This window comes from Mytilus edulis, chromosome 8 (genome assembly GCF_963676685.1).
Source record: "Mytilus edulis chromosome 8, xbMytEdul2.2, whole genome shotgun sequence".
Classification (NCBI taxonomy): domain Eukaryota; kingdom Metazoa; phylum Mollusca; class Bivalvia; order Mytilida; family Mytilidae; genus Mytilus; species Mytilus edulis.
In genome coordinates, this window is record NC_092351.1 from 66,498,838 (window position 1) to 66,523,328 (window position 24,491).

The 24,491-nt window shown below is 33.0% G+C and overlaps 1 protein-coding gene across 5 annotated transcripts in view; it reads left to right on the forward strand.

The window, feature by feature from the left end:
- Positions 1-103: 103 nt before the first annotated feature.
- Positions 104-24,491, forward strand: part of LOC139486825 (THO complex subunit 2-like) — a 59,128-nt gene continuing 34,740 nt past the window's right edge. For all 5 annotated transcript variants that reach the window (XR_011655640.1, XM_071271819.1, XM_071271821.1 and 2 more), the window contains exons 1-18: positions 104-183; positions 3,194-3,344; positions 4,193-4,244; positions 4,643-4,713; positions 4,984-5,105; positions 6,238-6,371; positions 9,904-10,064; positions 10,321-10,407; positions 13,595-13,738; positions 14,747-14,919; positions 15,458-15,647; positions 17,311-17,471; positions 18,673-18,774; positions 20,521-20,605; positions 21,352-21,445; positions 22,105-22,185; positions 23,422-23,518; positions 24,300-24,417. Coding sequence is in view for 4 of the 5 variants with exons in the window: in XM_071271819.1 (XP_071127920.1) it covers positions 119-183; positions 3,194-3,344; positions 4,193-4,244; positions 4,643-4,713; positions 4,984-5,105; positions 6,238-6,371; positions 9,904-10,064; positions 10,321-10,407; positions 13,595-13,738; positions 14,747-14,919; positions 15,458-15,647; positions 17,311-17,471; positions 18,673-18,774; positions 20,521-20,605; positions 21,352-21,445; positions 22,105-22,185; positions 23,422-23,518; positions 24,300-24,417 (2,088 nt within the window). In the remaining variant the exon portion in view is untranslated. The remainder of the gene's footprint in view (positions 184-3,193; positions 3,345-4,192; positions 4,245-4,642; positions 4,714-4,983; positions 5,106-6,237; positions 6,372-9,903; positions 10,065-10,320; positions 10,408-13,594; positions 13,739-14,746; positions 14,920-15,457; positions 15,648-17,310; positions 17,472-18,672; positions 18,775-20,520; positions 20,606-21,351; positions 21,446-22,104; positions 22,186-23,421; positions 23,519-24,299; positions 24,418-24,491) is intronic.

Consider the following 24,491-nt stretch of genomic DNA (forward strand, 5'->3'; position numbering starts at 1 on the left):
TTACTATTTTAATTTTAAGATATATTATTTTTATTAATTTTTATTCTCAAGTATCATGTTTTATGTTTTGTACAACAACGAAAGTTATTTAGAGACTAAATTATTTGACGTCAGAAAGATGGCGGCGATGGTGCTAGCCGACGTGAACTCTAAATCATGGGATAAATCAGTAAAACATGACTTGTAAGAATGAAATCCTTGTGACAGTATATGCTTTCTTATAGAAACAAAAATATATAACATTTAAATTTCAAAATAAGCTCGGCATTCCGTGTATTTGCGGAGAATATTTAGAAAGCGAAAGTTGATCTTGTCCATGTGCAAAAGCCAAAACAATCAACACTGGACATCACTGACCAAAGATTCTGATTTAGTGATGATATTGATATAATTTAGCAGTATATGAAACACGATAAACCTCAAAGTCAGACAATAAAAGCACTTAAAATATGTATCACTGCCTATAAAAAGACAAAATAATTGGAAACAAGTAAAAAAAATCTTTCTTAAAAAAATAGTGAAGACCATGGGCATGGCATGAGTTAGTCTGAAATTACTCTGACGTCCAACAGCTATTTTGCCAGACAAACTGGGGCTGTGGGATGTCTGAGCTCGTTTTACATCAAAAAGTGGATATTTGCCCGTCCAAAATAGATGCGCTGCTTTGTCGCTTCTAGTGCCAACTAACGGCCTAGGAATCATATAAATAGGGTATCAATTTGTTCATTTTTCATTTATCTCTTCGTTAATGTAAGTTTCATCTACCTGCCACCCTTTATTTTCTTACATTCAGACAGTTTTCGCAGTGACCCATCGTTTCAGACATTTTTATACGACCCCAAAAAAAATTTGGGATCATATAAAGGTATGATGTCGTCGTCGTCCAAAGACACATTGGTTTCCGGATAATAACTTTAGTTTAAATGAATAGATCTTTATGTAATTTTTTCAGAAGGGTCAATACCACAAAGGGAAGGTTGGGATTGATTTTGGGGATGATAGTCCAAACTGTTAAGGAATTAAGGGCCCAAAAGAGGCCCAAAACAAGTATTCTTCTACTTTCAGGATAATTACTTGTGTACATGTATTTCAATTGCTCTGAAATTATACCACATTGTTTAAAACCACAAGTAAAAGGTCTGGATTCATTTTAGGGGTTATGGGGCCAAAGTTTAGGAATTTTAAAGGGCCAACACAAGAAATTTTTTAGTTGCCAGACAATAACTTGTGTGTAATTGTAAGGTTCTCTCTGAAATTGTACCACAATGTACCATATAACAAAGGGGAGGCTGGGATTAAGTTTTTGGTTAATCACCCAAAATATGTAGGAATTAGGGGCCAAAAAAGGACCAAAAAGAAGCATGTTTCTAGTTTCCAAACAATCATGACAAAACTTGTGTTTAAGTGTATGGATCTCTCTGAAATTGTACTGCAAGGTTCAATACATACAAAGGAAAGCATGGGATTGAGTTTAAGAGTTATTGCTCCAAGGGGGGTTTTAAAACAGGGGGGGGGGGGTTGTTTACCATTTTTTTAAGGAATTCCTTTTTTTCAAAATTTTCAAATTTTGAAAAGTTTTAAGAAGAATATTGTGCAATAGATTTGTTAGATCTTTGACCACATTAATTTTGTGACATAAACCTATATTATGTCAAAAATTTGATCACAATCCAAATTCAGACAGTATCAAGCTTGAATATTGTGACCAAATTTGCCCAAACTGTTCAGTGTTCAACCACACTGGGGTCGTATAAAGCTGCGCCCTGCGGATCACTTGGTTACAATTATTTTCAAATGGTTGTCAAGTTACGTGAGACTTTATGACCTCGAGACGCAAAAATGCAAATATTTATACTTTTTTCAACTCCTTTATAGATCCGTATTTTTACATTTAGAAGCCAACCACAATAACAGTCGGAAGCTCTCGGACATTTAGATTACTTGCATCGTAAATGAATGAGGTGTTAGATTATGGTCATTTGCATAAATCATCACTTTTTTCTCGTGGTCACGTGATAATCTTTGAAAGTGAAAGTCAAAATGCAGAAATTGATGGGTCACTGTGAAAACTGTTTAAATATGGAAAAAATAAAGGGTGGCAGGTAGGTGAAGCTTACATAAATGAAGTGATAAATGAAAAATGAACAAATCGAGACCTGATTTTACAGTCTTCACGCTGAGTGGCAGCCCTGGCAGCCCAGGCTTGTAAAATTGCTCTCGGGCCTGTAAAAATCATATCTACAGGCCAACAGAATCTAACTAAACATTTTCAAAAATTGAGCTCCGGGCCTGTAAATTTAGCAGTTCATCGTGAAGACTGGATTTATATAATTCCAATGTCGTTAGTCGACACCAGAAGCGACGAAGCAGCGCATCTATTTTGGACAGGCAAATATCCTCTTTTTGATATGGGACAAGCTCTGACGTCCCCAGCTTGTCTGGCAAAACAGCCGTTGGACGTCAGAGTAATCTCGGACTAGGCATGAGGGTATTCCAATGTTATTTTACAGCAGACATTTCTACCCACAAGACTTGCTTTTTTGATTGATTACCTAATGTAGTTTGTATAATTACGCAGATATTGTAAAGTGCAAATCAACATTCCCTATCACTTGTTATGCATACATTAATTTCAATAATAAATATTCTTACAGTGCATCCCAAACTCTGTTTAACTGACAAAATGTCAGACAAAAAGTCATTTGGTCAGACAGAATTTAAAAACATTTTTAGTTGAAAATATATAGTCGAACGTGTACAAATGATGAAGAAAAAGTTTCTTTTTCAGTCAGAAAAAATTTTAAAACAGTTTGGCAGAGGGAGAATGATTACCTAAAACATAGATAATGATAGATAATGACATGAACATTTTTTATCGTAAGAAAAATATATACAGGGATTTTCCAACCTTCATTTTGGGTCCAAATTTGGGCCCCAACCCTAATCTCGTTAGCTGGGCTCACTCTCCAAAAATGTTCACATTGTGTCTCACGGCAGATATTTTACAATATCGATGTGGAGAAAACCCGATAATCTATACTTAAGGTGCAGGACATACTGCTTTTAATAATCAGAAATAGTTTAACATTGAAACTTATTACCTTATGATATTATTTTTTAACATGATTAACTTCCAGCTTCCAACTATTAATATATTTTGAAATGCAATAATTTTCTTTCTGTTTCTTTGCAGCTTGAAACAATGTAAATCATTTGTAAATGATAACAAATTATGGACTCCAGGACCCAAGTCACTTAAGCAAGCTTTCTATGACTTGTGTTCAGTTGTATCTAAAGGCCATGTCAAACAGGAACAAGCTGTATCAGTATTAACAGATCTCTGCGTGAGTAATCCACCTTCATATCAGGTTTGAAAATACATAGGCTATAAGAAATAGAAAATAAGAAAAAAATTATATCGTCGCTGTTATGCAAAAACCTCGTATCTCAATTTTTTGTGGAAATCTTTTTATTGATTATTTAGAATTAAATATGTATGTTCCACTGTATGCGAAAATATCTGATCTTCTAACCAATCATTAACCTGAATTCTGACATGTGACGAAAAAGTGTAGTCGGATTGGTGAGAAATTTTGTTGTTCGAAAATATCGTATCTCAAAAGAAAAACACACGGCACGGCAGCTGGCATCATAACAGCTACAGTTTACTGAATCAATTTTAGGTTCTCAAAGCTAATAAAGCTTAGAAATAATATGAAAAGCTTTTAAAATACAATATAGGTGCAGACATTTTTGCTCGTCTTGGTAATTTATTGGTTAGAAGATCAGATATTTTCGCATACAGTGGAACATACACATTTAATTCTAAATAATCGATAAAAAGATTTCAGTTTTTACTGCCTGGTGTAAAATAATCAAAACCTTAGATACGAGGTTTTTGTATAACAGCGACGATATTTCTAAGGTCAATATTAAAGACTCAAACTGTAAACCAGTATCCTGAGGTTTGACCAATTATCCAATGTCTCATTAACAGATAGAAAAGACCTTTTATATCAAGTAAAAACAGTTTGAGAATCAAACCATTAGAAAACCTTTAAAACAAAGGTTGAACCAATAACATTTTTGCGATAGTTTCAACCAATGAAATGTAATTTAGCTATCAGTATTTGCACAGTCATGACAGTGGAATGATACTTATAATAAAACACATTTTCTTTTATGATTTCAGGATTTCAAGAAGGAGGTTCCATTATTACTTGTTGATGTCTTTTCTATATTTGGTAAGATTCTTTTAAAGTAGAAAAGCTACTGTTCAATGTTAATTATTTGGGTACTGGTTACTGAATACACATTACATGTTACTGGTTACTGAATACACATTACATGGTACTGGTTACTGAATACACATTACATGGTACTGGTTACTGAATACACATTACATGTTACTGGTTACTGAATACACATTACATGGTACTGGTTACTGAATACACATTACATGGTACTGATTACTGAATACACATTACATGTTACTGGTTACTGAATACACATTACATGTTACTGGTTACTGAATACACATTACATGTTACTGGTTACTGAATACACATTACATGTTACTGGTTACAGAATACACATTACATGTTACTGGTTACTGAATACACATTACATGTTTTATTTACAGATATAGAGACAACTTGTTCTGAGGATAAACAAGAAAGAGACAGATTTATCTCATTGGTATCAGCTATAGAGGTAAGAGTTATTTATGAATTACAAAGGGATTGATGCTTGTTTAAAAAAGGTATATACAAAGCTCCGCCTCATTATCATTAGATAACATGGGAAAGAGCATTCATTAACTGAAAATTACTGTAAGATCTTGGATGATCATATTACTCTATTAAATGTTTGACAAAGCATATTGATTACAAGGCAACCCAAAACAAAACTATCTTTTTGTTCTTTTTATTAGGTAATCTCAAAATCATGTATTTGGATGTTAATGTGACTTGTTTATTTCAGGGATTAATAGCACCAACAGTGTTTAAAGAACGTCTGGATTTTGACACATTGGAAAATGTAGGCTTGATTTCCTCTAGACAGCAATATCAAGCCAAATATGTCAAAACAAAAACACGATTATTGTAAGTACAGCAGTGTTATATGGAGTAATGTACATTTATAATTAAAAAAATGTGTAAGGGTTCCGCGGAACCCAGTGTCTCACCTACTTTTGCTGTTAATCGCAGGCTAAACAAAAATGAGCAAATAACTAATAAGAATATTCCTCTGTATACTATCTTTTGATTGCAAGAAGCTTCTGACCAAGTTTGGTAAAAATCCACGATAGTTTATGAATCTAGTAAATGTTTTAAAAACTTTATCTGCAGACTGTATGTAATGTAAACTGGAAGAAAAACTAAGTCCATTTATAAGTAAAATACGGAAAACAAGAACAAATTTTTAACAAATTTAATTATAGATACTAGCTTTAAATCATAAACAAGCTTACCAGTATGTCTAAGTATGATACAAAGCCAAGATATTTAAAAAAGTTATTAAAATTTTAAAAAATTTAACCACAGAGGGAAAGTCATGTTTCCTGGCAGAAAAACTAAGTCCATTTATAAGTAAAATATGATAAAAAATGGTTTGTTTTTTTTTCACAAAATTTACTTCTGTATACTACCTTATGAACATAAACAAGCCTCAGGCCAAGTTTGGTAGAAATCGGGATAGTTTAAGAAAGTTATTAAAATATTTGTGGACACCAACGCAGACAGAATGTAGGATCGCTATGTCTTGCTTTTTCGACTAAAGTTGAAGGCTCGACAAAAAGAAAGAATTTATGGATTATCTATTAAACTAGTAACTTGACTTTTATGCACAAAGTTCTCAAATTTACTCAAACATCACAGCAGTAAGCACTTGAAGGCTTTATATTATATTAAACCACTGGACAGAAAGTTGTTAAACTTTGGTGACTGGTCTAAATCTATTAAAAATAACCTCCCTTTAGTTTATTATAAATTTTTGATAAAACATTGAGAAGTTATTGAACTTTATTCTTTGAATAAGCAACAACTGTATCATGCTCTCATGCTGCAGGTTTTTATTTAGAATTTTGCATTTAATATTAAAAAAATTAATAAATGAAATGGTTAGAAATCTTGTCATTTAAAAGATGTTATTCTATGGTATTCTGAATTTTACCTTAAAGAGATTTATTTTTTATGGTTGGATGCTATCTTCTTAAAAGATTTAATTGATTTGTAGTTACAAACAGATGAAATTTAATTTGCTGCGGGAAGAAAATGAAGGATATGCCAAACTTGTAGTGGAATTAAATCAGGAAATAACAGAAAAAATCACACCTTTACAAGTTATAGAAAATCTCAAATCACTGATTGGTAAGTTAAAGAGAAAAAATATCACCTTTACAAGTTATAGAAAATCTTAAATCACTGGTAGGTAAGTTATTAAATATTTATAGATTATCGTTGTTTATCTCAACGTGATTGATTTTCCTACTTAAGCCGGTATAGCAAAAGTGAGAAAAGCAATCAAGTTGACATGACCAATGATAATCGGCTTATGGCTATAAAACCTTTGACAGTGTTGTTAATTCCATTGACAATGGCATGTGCACCCTTATTTTCTAGCGATAATTTTTCATATCACTCTACTGTGCTGAGAACGGATCAGTCAGTAATATCAAAGGAAAATTTGGTTAAAAGGCAATAACAGGAATCCTCACAAGATTCTGAAGTTTGGGAGAAAATCAGTAACATCTGTTGGATGAAACAGAATTTTTATAACAGAATACTTGTTATACTGTGAATTCATTTACTTTCATGGGTACTAATTTTCGTGGATTAAGGACAAATTATAATTTTCATGAATATTTGATTTCATAGTTGAACATACAAACATTTAGAAAATTTGAAATTAGTTAAACATATAGAAAATTTGAAATTAGTTACAGCTATTTCCTAATGTATGTAGTTTAAAGGTTTGGTTGGCTTGAAAATTAGTATCACAAACACTACTTTGCAGATCGGCCATTGGCTGTAGAGAAAATCAAAAGAAATCTACGCGAGACAGCGTTTCATTGATGAATATTTCATGAATGAACATTTTCCTGCACTATTTTTTACTATGTACGATATTTACAACTGTTCATTATTGAATAAGTAAAGGCATGAGTGTACCGAAAGAGTGCGGTATGCGAGAACAAGTTGATATTTGACCAAGTTGTCAGATAATTGACAAGTGATAATGGTTTGATTTATTTTAACAATACAAAGGTGAAAGAATATAAAATAATAAATAATTATATGGCTATGTCTCACGCCAAGGACGAGTAAAGGTAAATACCGGCTTTAATAGAAAAGTGCATTGTTTTTGTCAAACTGACAATGATCTGAAAGTTTTGATGCCAAAAATCATTTGAAAACTTTTAATTCCGTTATTTAAATACTAGCTGTTTCACATTCCAATGTGGATATAAGGACTTTCACTCATTCAGCATGCTCAAATGGATCAAACTGACAACAGAAATACATTGTCTTAATGACAATTAGTATCATAGCATCCGTATAATTTAAAAGCAACCGAGTCATCATCTACTTCTTAGAATATTATAGTTCATGACCGAGATCAAGCTACAGACAACTGCTGTAGAAATTATTAAAATGATTTAATAACATTTGTTCATGTACTAGCAAAATGACTTTCTTAGTGCTTAAAAATGCAGTAGCGGATCCAAAACTTTTTATCCTCACGCTTTATTCCTGGGGCAGTATGATTCTTTTAGATTGACCTATAATTAACAATGTGTCGTCCTAACACAGAGGCAATGATTACTGGTATATCAATAAATGGCTTAAAACAAAAATCTCAAATGTCATTGCCTCAATGGTAATTACACAGCAGCAACTAAAATGTGTTACAGGGTTATACAGATCAACATTGTATGAATCTAGTGTATATAAACTTTTTATTCCTGAGGTCATTCTACTATTGTTATGCCCACATCATATTGGGTTTTATCCTGTTTTTTTTCTGTAAGTATGTACGTCCCTTGTATATGTCCATACATCCCAAAATTGATTTCTGTTCCGTCTTAATTACTTTAGTTTGCCTGAACCAAATTTTATGAGAAACTTATATGCACTGCTTATAACCACAAAACACAAGTCAAGTTTGAATTTTGTTGGCGTCACTTTTACCATTCTAGATGTAAAAGGGTGAAATTTTCAGTATATTCTATCAAGTATATATACCCTTATATATAAGTTTGACTTGTAGTTTTCTTTGGTTATACATTTATCAGGTTAACATAAAAACAGTCTTTAGATTTAGAAGTATAGATATATAAAACAAGAATGTGTCCATAGTACACATATGCCCCATCTGCACTATCATTTTCTATGTTCAGTGGACTGTGTTGGCGTGAAAATTGAGTAAAAACTCTAATTTGGCATTAGAATTAGAAAGATTATATCATAGGGAACATCGATAATACCAAAATAACGAGGTCCAATTTGTCAGCCGTCATGGGGTAAAAACGACAAATCAAAGAATTCAATTTTAAATATATCCAATATAGGACAATGGTGTTGATTAAAAATTACACCACTCCAGACCCTTTTGTTTTCCACATAATTAATATTGCCAATAATTAACAAGTTCTGGGTCGAATCCCATACCGATACCAATAGTATATTCACCTGTTACCTATTACCTTATCTGTACGTTTCTTATCTGACAGGCACACCACCAAACGGTGTATTTCGGATTTTGCTACATGTATATACATGGGTCATAATCACAGGGTTGACACTACTTAATTCAATCATTGTCAAATTTTTCCCTACTGTAGTATTTTAAACAGTAAGACTTTCTAAGATGACAATACGAATACTAAAAATCAAGACTTAAAATAAGGCGTATAGGTACAGTTTTCAATTTGTTAGCGGACATGACATAAAACAGCGAATCAAAGAATTCAACTTTATTTATAATTAAATTAATTAATATAGGACAATGCTGTTGATTAAAAAATACTCCATTCCAGGACCTTTTGTTTTCCAAATAATTAATATTACCAATAATTGATAAGTTCCAGGTCGATGGGTTCAAACAGAAAGATTTTGAAAGCAGAGAAAACTGTGCATCTTATAATCGGCATGACTTTATCAGATGACAATCACAATACTAAAATAAGGCTTACACATAGTTATATACTTTAATTCAGTCACGGACCTGAGATATCATGGGTTTGTTCTAGTGTGTATTAAGTTTCAAATTGATTGGACTTCAACTTCATCAAAAACTACTTGACCAAAAACTTAAACCTGAATAGGACAGACAGACAGACGAACAGAAGGAAGGACGGTACAATGAAAGGATGCACAGACCAGAAAATATAAATGGGGCATAAAAAGTGATTTTTGGAAATTGCTGGCGAGACAATGGTTTAGTTTGAAAAAATCAAAACTGTGATTTAATACATATTTGAAATAATACACGTCTATAACCTTTTTGAAATAATACACATATACGGTTGCAAACTTTCCCGAGGTGCTATCCAGCACTTTGATTAATTTTAGTTCTGTTTATCCATTTGAAATGTTATTTATTGAGTTTTAGTGTCTAAATATATAAGTACTAGACATTTATATGAGGATTTCTCTTATTTTTGTTTTATTTTCGCATTTTCCGAGCTGTTCTCAGCAAATGATTGGTCAACAGTTTAATTTAAATATTTAAAAAACCTGGCAAGCCACACGCTTTTTAAAAATATTAAAATAAAACTCTTGAGTGTAGAAATATTGTAACACACTTGTTTTTGCAGTGATAAATCTATATATAATTATCAGGGATCAACCTACATGTAATACATATAGTATTAGCTCAATGTTTTCATATTTATTTTAGGATGCTTTGACCTTGACCCTAATCGTGTGTTGGATATATTGTTGGAAACGTTTGAGAATCGGCCAGAACATGATCAGTTTTACATTCCCATGTTTAGAGAGTATGTCAGTGAGCCGAAGACACTTTGTAACATCATGGGATTTAAGTTTAAATTCTATGCTGTAAGTAAATTTAATACGGGAAATAAATGATGTCTAGAGGATTGATACATTTTGTCTTGGAACATTTTTATACGATCAACTTGAATAATATTGAAATAAAGTTGACATTACTTAAAGGATAGAGGTCTTCATTTCTTATTTTAATTTCATCAAGATCTTTCTTAATTTTATTATAAAAAAAACACATGAAAAGTAGAGTTTTGAAATTGATATTAATTAATCAACATTTTGTGTAGTTGTTTATTTTATTTTATAGTCAGAAGAAACTCCACAGTCTCTGTATAAGATGGCAGCTGTTTTATTGGAAAATGGATTGGTTGATTTAGACTTACTTTATCCACATGTAAGTATACATTCTATTCATCCAACATTTACCTTGAGGTAAAATCTTTGACTATCAGATTTTAGTTTTTAAAAAAACACCATTTAGAGACTTAATGTACCTATTGGTTGTCTAAGATTGTCTTATATCCCCACTCAAACCCCATACTCTGTCAATCTTTTCTGAATACCTTTTAGAAAGGAACAATATATACATCATAAAGCTTCATGTAATTAAGCTGCATTATACTAACAGATAACTTTTCTGTTTATTTAATATCACTTCCTGTTTTCCAAAACCTTAACTCTTTCAATTTTCATGCTCATATATGATGTTTTGTCTAATTTAGTTGACAGCATTGAACAAGAAATAGTTAACCCTTTCCTCCGTAATGACGCCTTTGACACCACCCCCTTTACTCCATAATGACGCCTTTGACGCCACCCCCTTTACTCCATAATGACGCCTTTGATGCCACCCCCTTTACTCCCTAATGACGCCTGTGTAGTGCCTCAGTTAAAACATTCTCCTACGAAAAATCTGTGTCAGACCTAATAAAAATTTGTATCTAATTTAAAAAGGATATTCATGAGAATATACGACTGAAATTTCATTAGGGCTATTCCAGTAAAAATTATCCAGGGGGGGTGGAACGCCACTTATTTTTTGACCCCCCACCTATGGAAAAGATTAAAAAAATACACCCCCACCTAGAACATGTATTTTCTTCCAAGACCCCCTACCTAGAGAAAAAAAATAAAAGTTAGCTAGTTTTTTAAAGTATACAAAAATGTTGTATCCTGTCAAATAAATGTAAAATTTGTTGGTTTATCTATTTCAGTGCATCCAAAAAGGGGGGCCCCCTGGCCCCGTCCTAAATCCGCCTCTGGTCTCAATGGCAATCATACCACATCTTCTTTTTTATACTAGCTATGTTGCTATTAAAATATAAAATGAAACATGTAACAATGTTATGGAGCAGCAGACGACAGATGCAACATGACGACAATAGCTCACAGTGACCGAAAAAGGGGGGTGTGATTTTAATTATGGCCCATTTTATTTTTAAAACTGTCAATAACATTTTCAGGTACGACATATTCTTCAGGTGGGGAAACTGGTTGGCACCAACCATTTGATGTTTCAGAGTTTAGTTTGAGCCATAAAATATTTTTGGTAGGCACAATGTAATTCTTTTTTTATTTTTTGTATTTCTTATATACATTTTTTTTTCAATAGGCAAATGTTGAGGAAGATGATATACTCTCCTGTGTAACAAGGCCATATTTTTCCGCAAAAATTAGGCCATTTTTTTCCTTCAATACCACCCACGCAACATGTGCAATAAAAATCTAATTGACTGTGCCAAATATAAATATTTTTTTATGGACCGCATAGTTTGGATGTCACCCACACATATTTTTTTGTGGGGAGACGGTATACAAGGGAGAGGGTACTTGAAGTTGTTATAAACTGTATGCAATAAAATATTATTTGGGACAAAAATTGCAAAGAATTGGCCAGTCCACCTTATTAAAGACATATTCTTTGCAAGGAAAGAGATTTAAGTACAGCAAATTCTGCCATTTCAATTTCAATGAATATACAATAACTTCTTCCAACCGCAACAATATTTAAGTTAACCTTTATTTACAATGTTTAAACTGGTACTGTTGCCTTGTTCATGTTCATGTTGGTTTTTTTTACATTAAATTTGGGTCTTCGTCGATACCATACTTATTCCAGACGTTCCTTTCAGAGGACATTTCAGGCAATTCCTCTGCACTTCTTGTATCATTATATCTTCATCACGGTGACAAGAATAACAGTATAGAGTACCATTTATTCATAGAACAAAACAACAAATCGCTGAAGAAGTCATGTTTACAAAATGTCAAAATGAGCCAAAGACCAAAAAATGACAAGGACAGTTAAGCGTCTTTTATGGAGACAAAAACTATATTCCTAAAAAGTCTTTGGGGTTCTTCAATCGAAATAATAGCAAGCTAAACTAAATGAGATTATTATAAGGGCTAAATCTCGTCTGTACTAGCCAAATTTAACAAATTTAAAGTTGTTTATAAAAAAAATATATATCATGAATGATGGTTAATTACGTTTTTCGGGTTATCAGTTAGACCGCATGGTTTTATTATTACAATAGGAAAACACCCGAGACGTGAAATCGCATGGTTCTATTATCATAGGTAAACATCCGAGACGTCCCAAAAATATATAGGTGCTCCTATTATTGGAGGAACATTACACAGTTGTGTACACACACATGGCGGCATGGAACACGATCGGAAACTTCATTTGACGATATCTAAACGTTTCGAAACGAAGTGAAAAGTATCGTGCGCCACGTGGGCGCTTACATTTGTCACTGTATGCGCCATTTCTTTTCAATATGCGCTATAGGCGCAGGGGGCACGTCCTTCCCGATCACTGGTTTGACAAGAACAAAAACGGACGCTTAAAATTAGTGGTCTGCCAACTTTATTTGCAGTCGGATGACCTTTTCAGGAGAATCTTCCTTCATAACAGGGGGAACAATATGTTTAACCTATCATTCAGAAACCCCGGCCACCAACAGAAATGAATTTAAATCGGGACCACCACCCTCCAGAATACAATTATGTTGATAACCCCCACCTATGGAAAAAAATATCGTCGGCGTTCCGCCCCTCCTAGGTAAATTTTACTGGAATAGCCCTTAATGAAATATTTGTTTTCCCAATGCATTAAGACTTTAAACCTGACGAATTTTTTTAAATTGAAAAAATCCTATGCAAATCAAAGTATGTTAAAAAAAAAAATCTATGGAGGAAAGGGTTAACAAAACTGACATGGAATGTAGTCTGTAAAATTATTATTGTTCTTATACATTGTTCCTGTACATATTTCTCAATTTTAAGCCTGCCATGCACGTAGTGTAGACTTTTTCAAATGCATATGTATTTAAAGTAATTCTATGTTAAGAATTCAGTGAACAAGACAAAAAAAAAATCATAAACAAACATGACCAGAATCACAAGTTGACAATTAAATCCTAAATATAAAATAAAGCATTTGCTTCTGCATTTACTTTCTGTAATGAATTAATGAGATATCTGGTGATTGTAAAAAACTGATGACAAGGTAGATGACACCTTTCATTGTAACCAGTTAATATAGTTATGATTATAAACATTTTAATTTTTTAAAGCTTTCCCCAGCGGACAGTAAGATTTGGGAATATCATGAGAAAGATGTGAACAATGCCAAAGCTCATGCCAGGAAGCTGAACATTGTATCGTTAGCTGATAAAGCTGAGGATAAAAAGACAGATGAAGAGGCTATGATAGATGTGGTAAGGTTGAATTATCATTGCTGGAATAAAAGTATTTATTACATAATTTTTTACATTTATCTGTCACATAAATTTATCATATTATCTTCTCAAAGTACAAACCAGAGCTTCTGGAAATTTGGTAACACAATTCTTGTGAGCATGATATACCGTGTGATAGATATAGGAAGATGTGGTGTGAATGCCAATGAGACAACTCATCCAAATAACAATTTAAAAAAAGTAAACCATTATAGGTCAATGTACGGGCTTCAACACGGAGCCTTGGCTCACACCGAACAACAAGCTATAAAGGGCCCCAAAATTACTAGTGTGAAACCATTCAAACCGGAAAACCAACGGTCTAATCTATATAAAAAAAATGTATGTTTTATCAATTTCCAGTTATTGAATACTGGCTATGTGGGAAATTTTCTCATGAAATACAATTCAGAGCTTTTTGAAAATTGTTATCACCTTCAAGTAAGCATGCTATTTTGTAGAACACATATATATTCACATACAATGCTCATCAACTTTTTGTTTACCAAATTCTTGTATGTTCTCACTCAAATTTTATTTGTTTATATGAGCATCAGGTTTACAATTTAGATAACAATGGATTGATGAAAATTAAGTTAAAGCTACAATGATGACAATTGCATAAGTTTGAATATTGACAAAGATGCTTATAAAAACCAGTTTCTATGCTAGATTGCATATGAAATGTCATGAGAGTAATAAAATTAACCCATAATTTAAAAGATTTAAAAACGCTGTCAATATGTAAATCTCACTTCTATACATATAAATGAGAAAAATTAACTACAAAAACATTTTACAGAATTCCCCCAAATTGATGTGTATGGTACAGAAAGACAAATCTTCTGTTTACAGATAATTTGAATTCTTGTCAACTAATATTTGAAGAAGAATTAAAAAAAAAATTACAAAGAGAAAATAAACCTTGCTATTTATAAGTCTTTAGAAAAGAACATGTGTTGACTTCATTCTATTTGATTTGTTTAGCATCAGACCAATCAGAAGTTAGGATTATGTGGAGAGTTACTACAGTTTGGATGTTGGAGTAGTGTGAAGCAGATTCTAGACAGATTACCAGAGTTCTTTGCCACATCATATAGACCTGTTACTATGAAGCTATGTGAAACTGTCCATAAGATGATGGAATCTTTTTATAGAGAGTATGTTTCCATGCATTAAATACCTCACCAGTATTACATTTACTTTGTTCTTTCTATTTTCATATTTACTGTTGGTTCAATCCTATTTTTGCAGCTATTGATTAAGCAGCCATCATTCAATCAATAAATCCCGTTTGATCAATGATCTAGTAAAGGTTAATTTGGTCACAATTTACTACTTGTTAAAAATTATGAAAAATTTATTTGTTACATAAAAAGGTGTACGATATAAACCAAATAAAGTCATAAAACCTAACCTGATATCCTGATCAATTACCTCAGGAAAAGAATAGGAACCAATTTTTCAGCATATGTATTTTGCATGGAGTTGGTCGTCTGTAGGCAGTATTGATTTCCATGTGAAGATTACATTTTATCATTAATTTGTGATATACATGTATAGAATACAAATTAAAAATAACTTGTGTGTACTGTAATGATCTGATTGTTTAATGAATATAGTTTTCACTTTTAAGAATTTCAGAGAAAGGGAGACAAATAATGGATCTTATATCTTTATCTTTTGTTTTCATTTCAGAAATTGTGGCATTCCTAAGAAGATATTAAAAGGAAAAATAAAACAAGACAAGAAGGTTCCACAAGTGACTTCTTACAGAGAGTTGCACTTACAAGTGTTTTCTATTTTACGTTATTTGGGCCCATACACAGCATATGACCCAGTTCTTATTTCCAAGATAATCAGACTTGGAAAGACATTTATGTCAAAGGTAAGATGTTATGTATTGAACATCACTGGACGTTAAGCAACCAACAATTAACACATATTGAAAAATGGTCATTTGAAATCAATTTAAGATGTAGAAAAACTAGAAATCACCAATAAAATTGAGAATGGAAATGGGGAATGGGTCAAAGAGACAACAACCCTACTATAGAGCAGTAAACAGCCAAGGCCACCAATGGGTCTTCAATACAGCGAAAACAAGAACTATCTTTAAAAAAGATATCCAACGAATTTAAATTTGAGTATGTATTTAAAACTATCATTTCGATAACCTTCAGCAGCACAAAGATACCATCTAAATAACGTTTTCTCTGTTTGTGTTCAGTATTCTCGGTCCTCGTATCTTTCTGTTTACATTCACCAAAACCCTGCGGAAATCTCACATACGTAGGTGCGTTCTAAAAGTCATGTACGCTCGTACAACAAAGTTTACATTAAACATATAATTGTCCCGAATAAACAGCTGTCACAGATGCAAAGAGCTATTGGAGAAACAATTATTTTAATAAAAATATAAATCTTTGTAAGATCTAGTTCAAATATTTATAGTTTTTCACTTGCTTTCCATCACGATATAATTAACATAGATGCCAACCATTACGATTTTTCCGTAGTTTTTCCGATTTTGCGATAAAAACTACGCTATTACGGTCAAAGTCGAATAGTTACGGATTCCCAATCATCGACGTTCAATTTTGTAAAACACGGATTTTTATCATTACTTTTCCGTCCTGGTCCAGTATTTAGGAAACGCCAATGTAATGCTTCCGGTTTCTCGGGAGTTATCAACCTATTGTTGGGTAACTAACTGACTTCCGAAGAGGCAAACTTGCATTTTATTAAGTAGCTTTCCCCCTTTCTCTACTTCTCCTTGACAAAACAAAAATGTTTGAGTCGAGAACATCTGAACAATCAATGAACGGAATACATACTACAGACAACATGTTAAATGACAAATTTTAGTGTACATCACTTTGCAACCACTCGTCAGTAATTTTTATTGGTAAATGCACGTTTATGAATGATTACTGAAAACTTTTCAAAAATACGGAAAATTTGATAGTTTGTTACTGATTGTGTCAAAAGGGGGTTGGCATCTATGAATTAACGAGACGTTTTTTCAAACACAACCAAATCACCCACCATGACAGCATTTTGTCTAATCACAGAAAGGATTTCCGAGCATGTGTATTCTGTTGCCATAGTTAAGCGTTCTTCAGTTCAAAGGGCACAAACCGAAATTATACTGACTATGTCGGAAAAAGTTCAGCATGATAGTAAGAAATTCTATTTTTATTACAGAGACAGGATGGAGGCATTACACCAGAAGATGTTGGGTTACTAATTATGATATTGTTTTGTTATTTTATTACAGAGACTGACAGGATAGAGGCATTACACAAGAAAATGTTGGTTTACTAATTATGATATTGTTTTGATATTTGGTTACAGAGACAGGATCTGGATGGAGGCATTACACCAGAGGGTGTGTGTTTATTTGACATATTTATAACATCTTTGTTGTTATTTTGTTACAGAGACATGATGGAGGCATTACACCAGAGGATGATATAGCTTACTATGGCTTCCTCAATATGTTGGTTCACTTGACTTATTTATAACATATCTTTGTTACTTTGTTGCAGAGACAGGATGGAGGCATTACACCAGAGGATGATATAGCTTATTATGGCTTCCTCAACATGTTGGATGAAGTACTCCTACCTAGTATGTCTGTGCTGGCCAACAATTGTTGTTTGTCCGAGGAGTTATGGTCATTTCTCAAATTATATCCGTATGAACTCAGGTAAATTATTACTGTTTACAATAAGTGTATTGGAATTTCCTTTTCTTTATTCTTGGAAATGATTTATTTCAAGTTCAGCTTTCAATTTTCTAATAATATTGCTTTTATGTTCTAATCTGAATCAGAAACTCAATAGAATCATTTTTGAATACATACAGAACAATTTATCTAAATGACCATTAAAAGTATAGTAAAAACTTGTTTAAGAGCAGCCTATTTGAATACTAGCAGTGTTTCAGAAATAATTGATAATAACATTAACGGTACCAATTTTTCTGCACCAGATGCGCATTTCGACAATACATGTCTCTTCAGTGATGCTTGTGGCCAAAATATGTAAAATCCAAAGCTTATATAAAAGATGAAGAGCTATAATCTAAATGTTGCAAAAAGTATAGCCAAATCCGTGAAAGGAATCAGAGCTTTGCATGAGGGAGATACATTCCTTAATTTATAAAAAAAAATAATATTTTGTAACAGCAAATTTAATAACACAAAAAAATCCGTATTTTCATGCCAGTACCGGAGTACTGGCTACTGGGCTGGTGATACCCTTGGGGACTAACAGTCCACCTGCAGAGGCATCGACCCAGTGGTAGTAATAACATTAACGGTACCAATTTTTCTGCACCAGATGCGCATTTCGACAATACATGTCTCTTCAGTGATGCTCGTGGCCAAAATATGTAAAATCCAAAGCTTATATAAAAGATGAAGAGCTATAATCTAAAAGTGGAAAAAGTATAGCCAAATCCGTGAAAGGAATCAGAGCTTTGCATGAGGGAGATACATTCCTTAATTTATAAAAAAAAAAAATATTTTGTAACAGCAAATTTAATAACACAAAAAAATCCGTATTTTCATGCCAGTACCGGAGTACTGGCTACTGGGCTGGTGATACCCTTGGGGACTAACAGTCCACCTGCAGAGGTATCGACCCAGTGGTAGTAATAACATTAACGGTACCAATTTTTCTGCACCAGATGAGCATTTCGACAATACATGTCTCTTCAGTGATGCTCGTGGCCAAAATATGTAAAATCCAAAGCTTATATAAAAGATGAAGAGCTATAATCTAAAAGTTCCAAAAAGTATAGCCAAATCCGTGAAAGGAATCAGAGCTTTGCTTTGATAATATAGACAGAATGTTTTGACCATATTTTCCATATTGATCATATACATGATTTTACTTTATCTACAGGTATAGATTGTATGGAAACTGGAAGAATGATACATACAGTCAGCATTCTAAGTTAATCTGTATCCGAGCTGATTGTTTGGAGAAAGCTAAATATATCATGAAGTAAGTTCTAGAAACATATATAGAGGCCACATAATATTATACTTCCCTTCAAAATTGTTATTGGAGCTAAAACATTTACAATTCAAAAGACAGACTTACAAAATCGATTGTTTGATTAATTAACCAAATGAATTAAAAACTTACCTATATTTTATTAATGCATATGTGTGATTTTCTTGTCAGCTGACTGCATCTGTTTGGTTGCAGTAGCATGTTGGTCTGGAGTACAGGAGGTTGTGGGTTTTAACATCTGTTTGGTTGCAGTAGCATGTTGGTCTGGAGTACAGGAGGTTGTGGGTTTTAACATCTGTTTGGTTGCAGTAGCATGTTGGTCTGGAGTACAGGAGGTTGTGGGTTTTAACATCTGTGTGGTTGTAGTAGCATGTTGGTCTGGAGTACAGGAGGTTGTGGGTTTTAACATCTGTTTGGTTGTAGTAGCATGTTGGTCTGGAGTACAGGAGGTTGTGGGTTTTAACATCTGTTTGGTTGTAGTAGCATGTTGGTCTGGAGTACAGGAGGTTGTGGGTTTTAACATCTGTTTGGTTGTAGTAGCATGTTGGTCTGGAGTACAGGAGGTTGTGGGTTTTAACATCTGTTTGGTTGTAGTAGCATGTTGGTCTGGAGTACAGGAGGTTGTGGGTTTTAACATCTGTGTGGTTGTAGTAGCATGTTGGTCTGGAGTACAGGAGGTTGTGGGTTTTAACATCTGTTTGGTTGTAGTAGCATGTTGGTCTGGAGTACAGGAGGTTGTGGGTTTTAACATCTGTGTGGTTGTAGTAGCATGTTGGTCTGGAGTACAGGAGGTTGTGGGTTTTAACATCTGTTTGGTTGTAGTAGCATGTTGGTCTGGAGTACAGGAGGTTGTGGGTTTTAACATCTGTGTGGTTGTAGTAGCATGTTGGTCTGGAGTACAGGAGGTTGTGGGTTTTAACATCTGTTTGGTTGTAGTAGCATGTTGGTCTGGAGTACAGGAGGTTGTGGGTTTTAACATCTGTGTGGTTGTAGTAGCATGTTGGTCTGGAGTACAGGAGGTTGTGGGTTTTAACATCTGTGTGGTTGTAGTAGCATGTTGGTCTGGAGTACAGGAGGTTGTGGGTTTTAACATCTGTGTGGTTGTAGTAGCATGTTGGTCTGGAGTACAGGAGGTTGTGGGTTTTAACATCTGTTTGGTTGTAGTAGCATGTTGGTCTGGAGTACAGGAGGTTGTGGGTTTTAATGGTCTGGAGTACAGGAGGTTGTGGCTTTTAATGGTCTGGAGTACAGGAGGTTGTGGCTTTTAATGGTCTGGAGTACAGGAGGTTGTGGGTTTTAATGGTCTGGAGTACAGGAGGTTGTGGGTTTTAATGGTCTGGAGTACAGGAGGTTGTGGGTTTTAATGGTCTGGAGTACAGGAGGTTGTGGGTTTTAATGGTCTGGAGTACAGGAGGTTGTGGGTTTTAATGGTCTGGAGTACAGGAGGTTGTGGGTTTTAACAAGTGCTGGTTCAAACCAAAGACTTAAAGTCACTTTAAAGTGATATTTGCTGCTTGTCTGCTAAGAACTCAGTATAAAGAAGTAAAATCTAGGACTGCAAAATGTATTCTCCAGTGTAGCCTTAGTTGAACCTAGTTAATTTATTTAAATCACAGAAAGTTATTTGAATTGTTGTTGATATTATTTACACATACATATTGTCAAAAAAGATTCTGACAACTTTAAACTGAATTATTACCTTGTATTCCCCTAATTGATGGACAATTTTTTTAGACGCTTGTCAAAGGAGAATGTGAAACCATCAGGAAGACAGCTTGGGAAACTGAGCCACAGTAATCCTGGTGTATTGTTTGAATATGTAAGTAAATAGATCAGTGATTTTTGGACTGCTCTATTTTAAAATAACAATCTTTTTAAGACTGTCATAAATTGATGTTTTGTGAATAAAGGAACAAATAAGCAGAAAAAACTGAAGGGTCCATGTGCTTGTTTTTCAAGATATGAGCCAATGAAAATTTGGATGGAAATTATTCTCTTTACATTTTTCATACATTGAACATTGACACATTTTTATCGAGCCTTCAACTTTTGTCGAAAAAGCGAAACATAACGATCCTAGATTCCAGTGGCGGTGGCCACGTCCACAAATATTCACTCTATGGTTAAAGTTTTTGAAATTTTAATAACTTTCTTAAACTATCCTGGACTTCTAACAAACTTGGACTGTTATAAAAATTTCCTGTTTTTCCACAAGTACCTTTATATGGACTCAGTTTTCCTCCAGTTAACATTACATACAGTCTGCAGTTGAAGTTCTTCAAACTTTTATTAGATTCATGAAATAGGCTAGACACTGGATTCCACAGATCCCTTATAAATTTTTCCTTTCAAAAACAATGAAATAATAACAAGGATTTTATTGGATTTTCAATATGACTTTAAACTATATGTATTTTAATTTTGAAAAGAAAAGGACTCAGAATATCTAAATTCAAAACTGAAAAGGGAGGGAAAACATCCTTTACTGCAAATGCAAAAATTGAACGGAATTTTAGGTTGTACAAAGTATGCAATAGAAACATAAATAATGATATATTTTTACAGGTATTATCACAAATCCAGAGATATGACAACTTTATTGGACCTGTTGTTGATTCACTGAAGTACCTAACATCACTATCATATGATGTCTTAGCTTGTATCCTTACAAAACAAGTTGTTGGTTAAATGGTCATTACCATTTCTGTTATAATATCAATGAACACATTTTAAGAATTTCTGAATGGCCATATACCTTACTCTCAACATACTTTAACATCATTGGAAATCCTTTAAAACTGAAATGCCTTCATTAAACTGTTACTTTTCTTGTTTCAAGAAGAACTCACAAGTGTTAATTCAATTTTCAATAATGATTTTTCAACATAAAGATCTGCTTGTCAAACATTAATTTCAAAATAATCCAGAATTATTAGATTTCTGTATGTGAGTGTATGACATAAATGTAAATTTTTAGCGTCCAGATAATAGGTTTACTTTTCTACATTGGTTAGAGGTATAGGGGGAGGGTTGAGATCTCACAAACATGTTTAACCCCGCCGCATTTTTGTGCCTGTCCCAAGTCAGGAGCCTCTGGCCTTTGTTAGTCTTGTATTATTTTGAAGACCTGTTGGTGACCCTCTGCTGTTGTTTTTTATTTGGTCGAGTTGTTGTCTCTTTGACACATGCCCCATTTCCATTCTCAATTTTATTACACAATTATCATCAATGGCAAAATGTAGATGATACTCAAGTTTGGACATTAGTGGGTTCTGATTTATATGTTTACAGTAATTATTCTTCCTTAATTATAACCAGACTGTATCATTGAAGCTGTAGCCAACCCAGACAGGGACAGAATGAAGCACGATGACACAAACATATCACTATGGTTACAAAGTAAGTTACATTCAATAAACTTTACATCATATCACTATGGTTACAAAGTAAGTTACATTCAATAAACTTTACATCATATCACTATGGTAACAAAGTAAGTTACATTCAATAAACTTTACATCATATCACTATGGTAACATAGTAAGTTACATTCAATAAACTTTACAACATATCACTATGGTAACATAGTAAGTTACATTCAATAAACTTTACATCATATCACTATGGTAACAAAGTAAGTTACATTCAATAAACTTTACATCATATCACTATGGTAACAAAGTAAGTTACATTCAATAAACTTTACAACATATCACTATGGTAACAAAGTAAGTTACATTCAATAAACTTTACAAATGTATCGCTATGATAAAATAGTAAGGGACTTAACAATACAGATGGATAGAAAGAAGTGTGATGAGATAAACATCCCAATTTTGTCACAAAGTTGGACGTTGAAAGAGAAAATAAAAAACGATAAGAGATTACTGTGAAAGTACTTTAATTCATGGGTATCAATTTTCGTGGTTTGAGCAATATTTACATGTTTGTGGGTTTTTAAATTCGTGTATTTTAGTTTTCTAAAAAATAAATGAAAAATTAAAGCCTTTAGAAACGAAGGTTACAAATAGTCTGGATTGAGGAAATTGTAAATTTAACATTGAGCCAACATGTAAATCGTAGTAATAACACTAATTAACCCATGATAAAGTGATCAATAGATTAAAGACCATCGAAGGTGTTAATTAGGCCATACACATCGTGACATGTCACCTAAAGAAAACAGTAACATAAACAAATACTTTAAACATATCTTGAATTGTCAAATCATTCTTATCAAAATCAAGCCCAGCATGAAATTATAATTTCCCATATATACCAGAACTTTGAGGATATAAAATGAACACTTTATCATACTAGCATATCAATACTGGAAATCCGATTTTCATTGATCAAAAATATGTTTTAAGAGAATTAAAAGATCAAAAGTTGTACAGTTTAGGTTATTAAAGATAAAAAGGTTATAATCCTTAAAATTCGTAAAGTCATCCACGAAAAACAACGAAAATTGCTACACCATGAATAAAAGTACTTTCACTGTATATAAATGTCAGAATATTTCGTTTAGTCCTTTTTCTTGGAGACTTAACATTTTTCATGACATAGTTGAGGGATTGTAGGGATTGAAATTTACCCTCTAAGTCACTTTCATATTTTTGTATTTTATCTGCACAGGTCTTGCCAACTTTGCTGGTTCTATATGTAGAAAGTACACCGTAGAATTAGCTGGACTTATGCAGTATGTAGCAAATCAGCTTAAAGCTGGTAAAAGGTAAGTTGAAAGGTGTTATATAGAAGTAAGGACATGTGGCATGATTGCCAATAATATATTCATCAGGGTCTAATTGATGTAGAGATAAATAATGAGCTGTTTTTGTATTTGAATACTTTTGTAGTATTTGGTTAGGGAAAAATGTTTGCTAATGGTGTAGAAACACTAATTAAGGCCCTGTCGGAAAGAACATACAAGAAAGTAATACATAGTTTAAACAAAATAGTTCTTAAGCATAGCTGTATCTTTGTCAATAGGTGAAAAATTGGGGTAGTTTTGGTACCAAATGAAAGCTTGGGGACTTGGGACCACTGTAGAACCCTTGTTGAAGATTCTTTTAAATAATGAAAAAGAATTTACATTTATAATAGGAGGGCACATTTGCCCTGTTGTTTAGATCAGAAGTACCTGTTTTTGTAGTATGTAACTTCCAGTAACCAGTATACTCTTAATATGCAGGATAAGGTATAATTTGGACATGAAATGACTGCAACTTAATCTAAACTTAAAACAACGTAGCCATTAATGCTTGTAATTACAGACTTTAACATAGAAAGTAATGGGGCTATGAATTATTGGTTTATACCTTATAGGTTTTAGAATTAAGCATTTCAATCATTGAGTTGGACAACTAAATATACTGAATAAAAAGTCTATTTGTTAACATGTCTATATCATAGCAAATATACTTGCAAGACTCATTATATGATGTCCAAAAGAAAGATTATATTTAAACATTGCTCATAATCTTAAATTATATAGTTTTAATGTATTTATCTAGTTTTGACCTTCTGATATTGAGGGAAATTGTACAGAAGATGGCAGGAGTTGAGATGTCTGAGGAAATAACTAATGATCAACTAGAGGCTATGTCTGGTGGAGAATTACTAAGACAAGAGGTGTGTAGGAATAAGGGATTTTATAGGCTGTCACAAAAGTTTCTAATACAGAAAAGTCAAAATGGTGTTTTGAA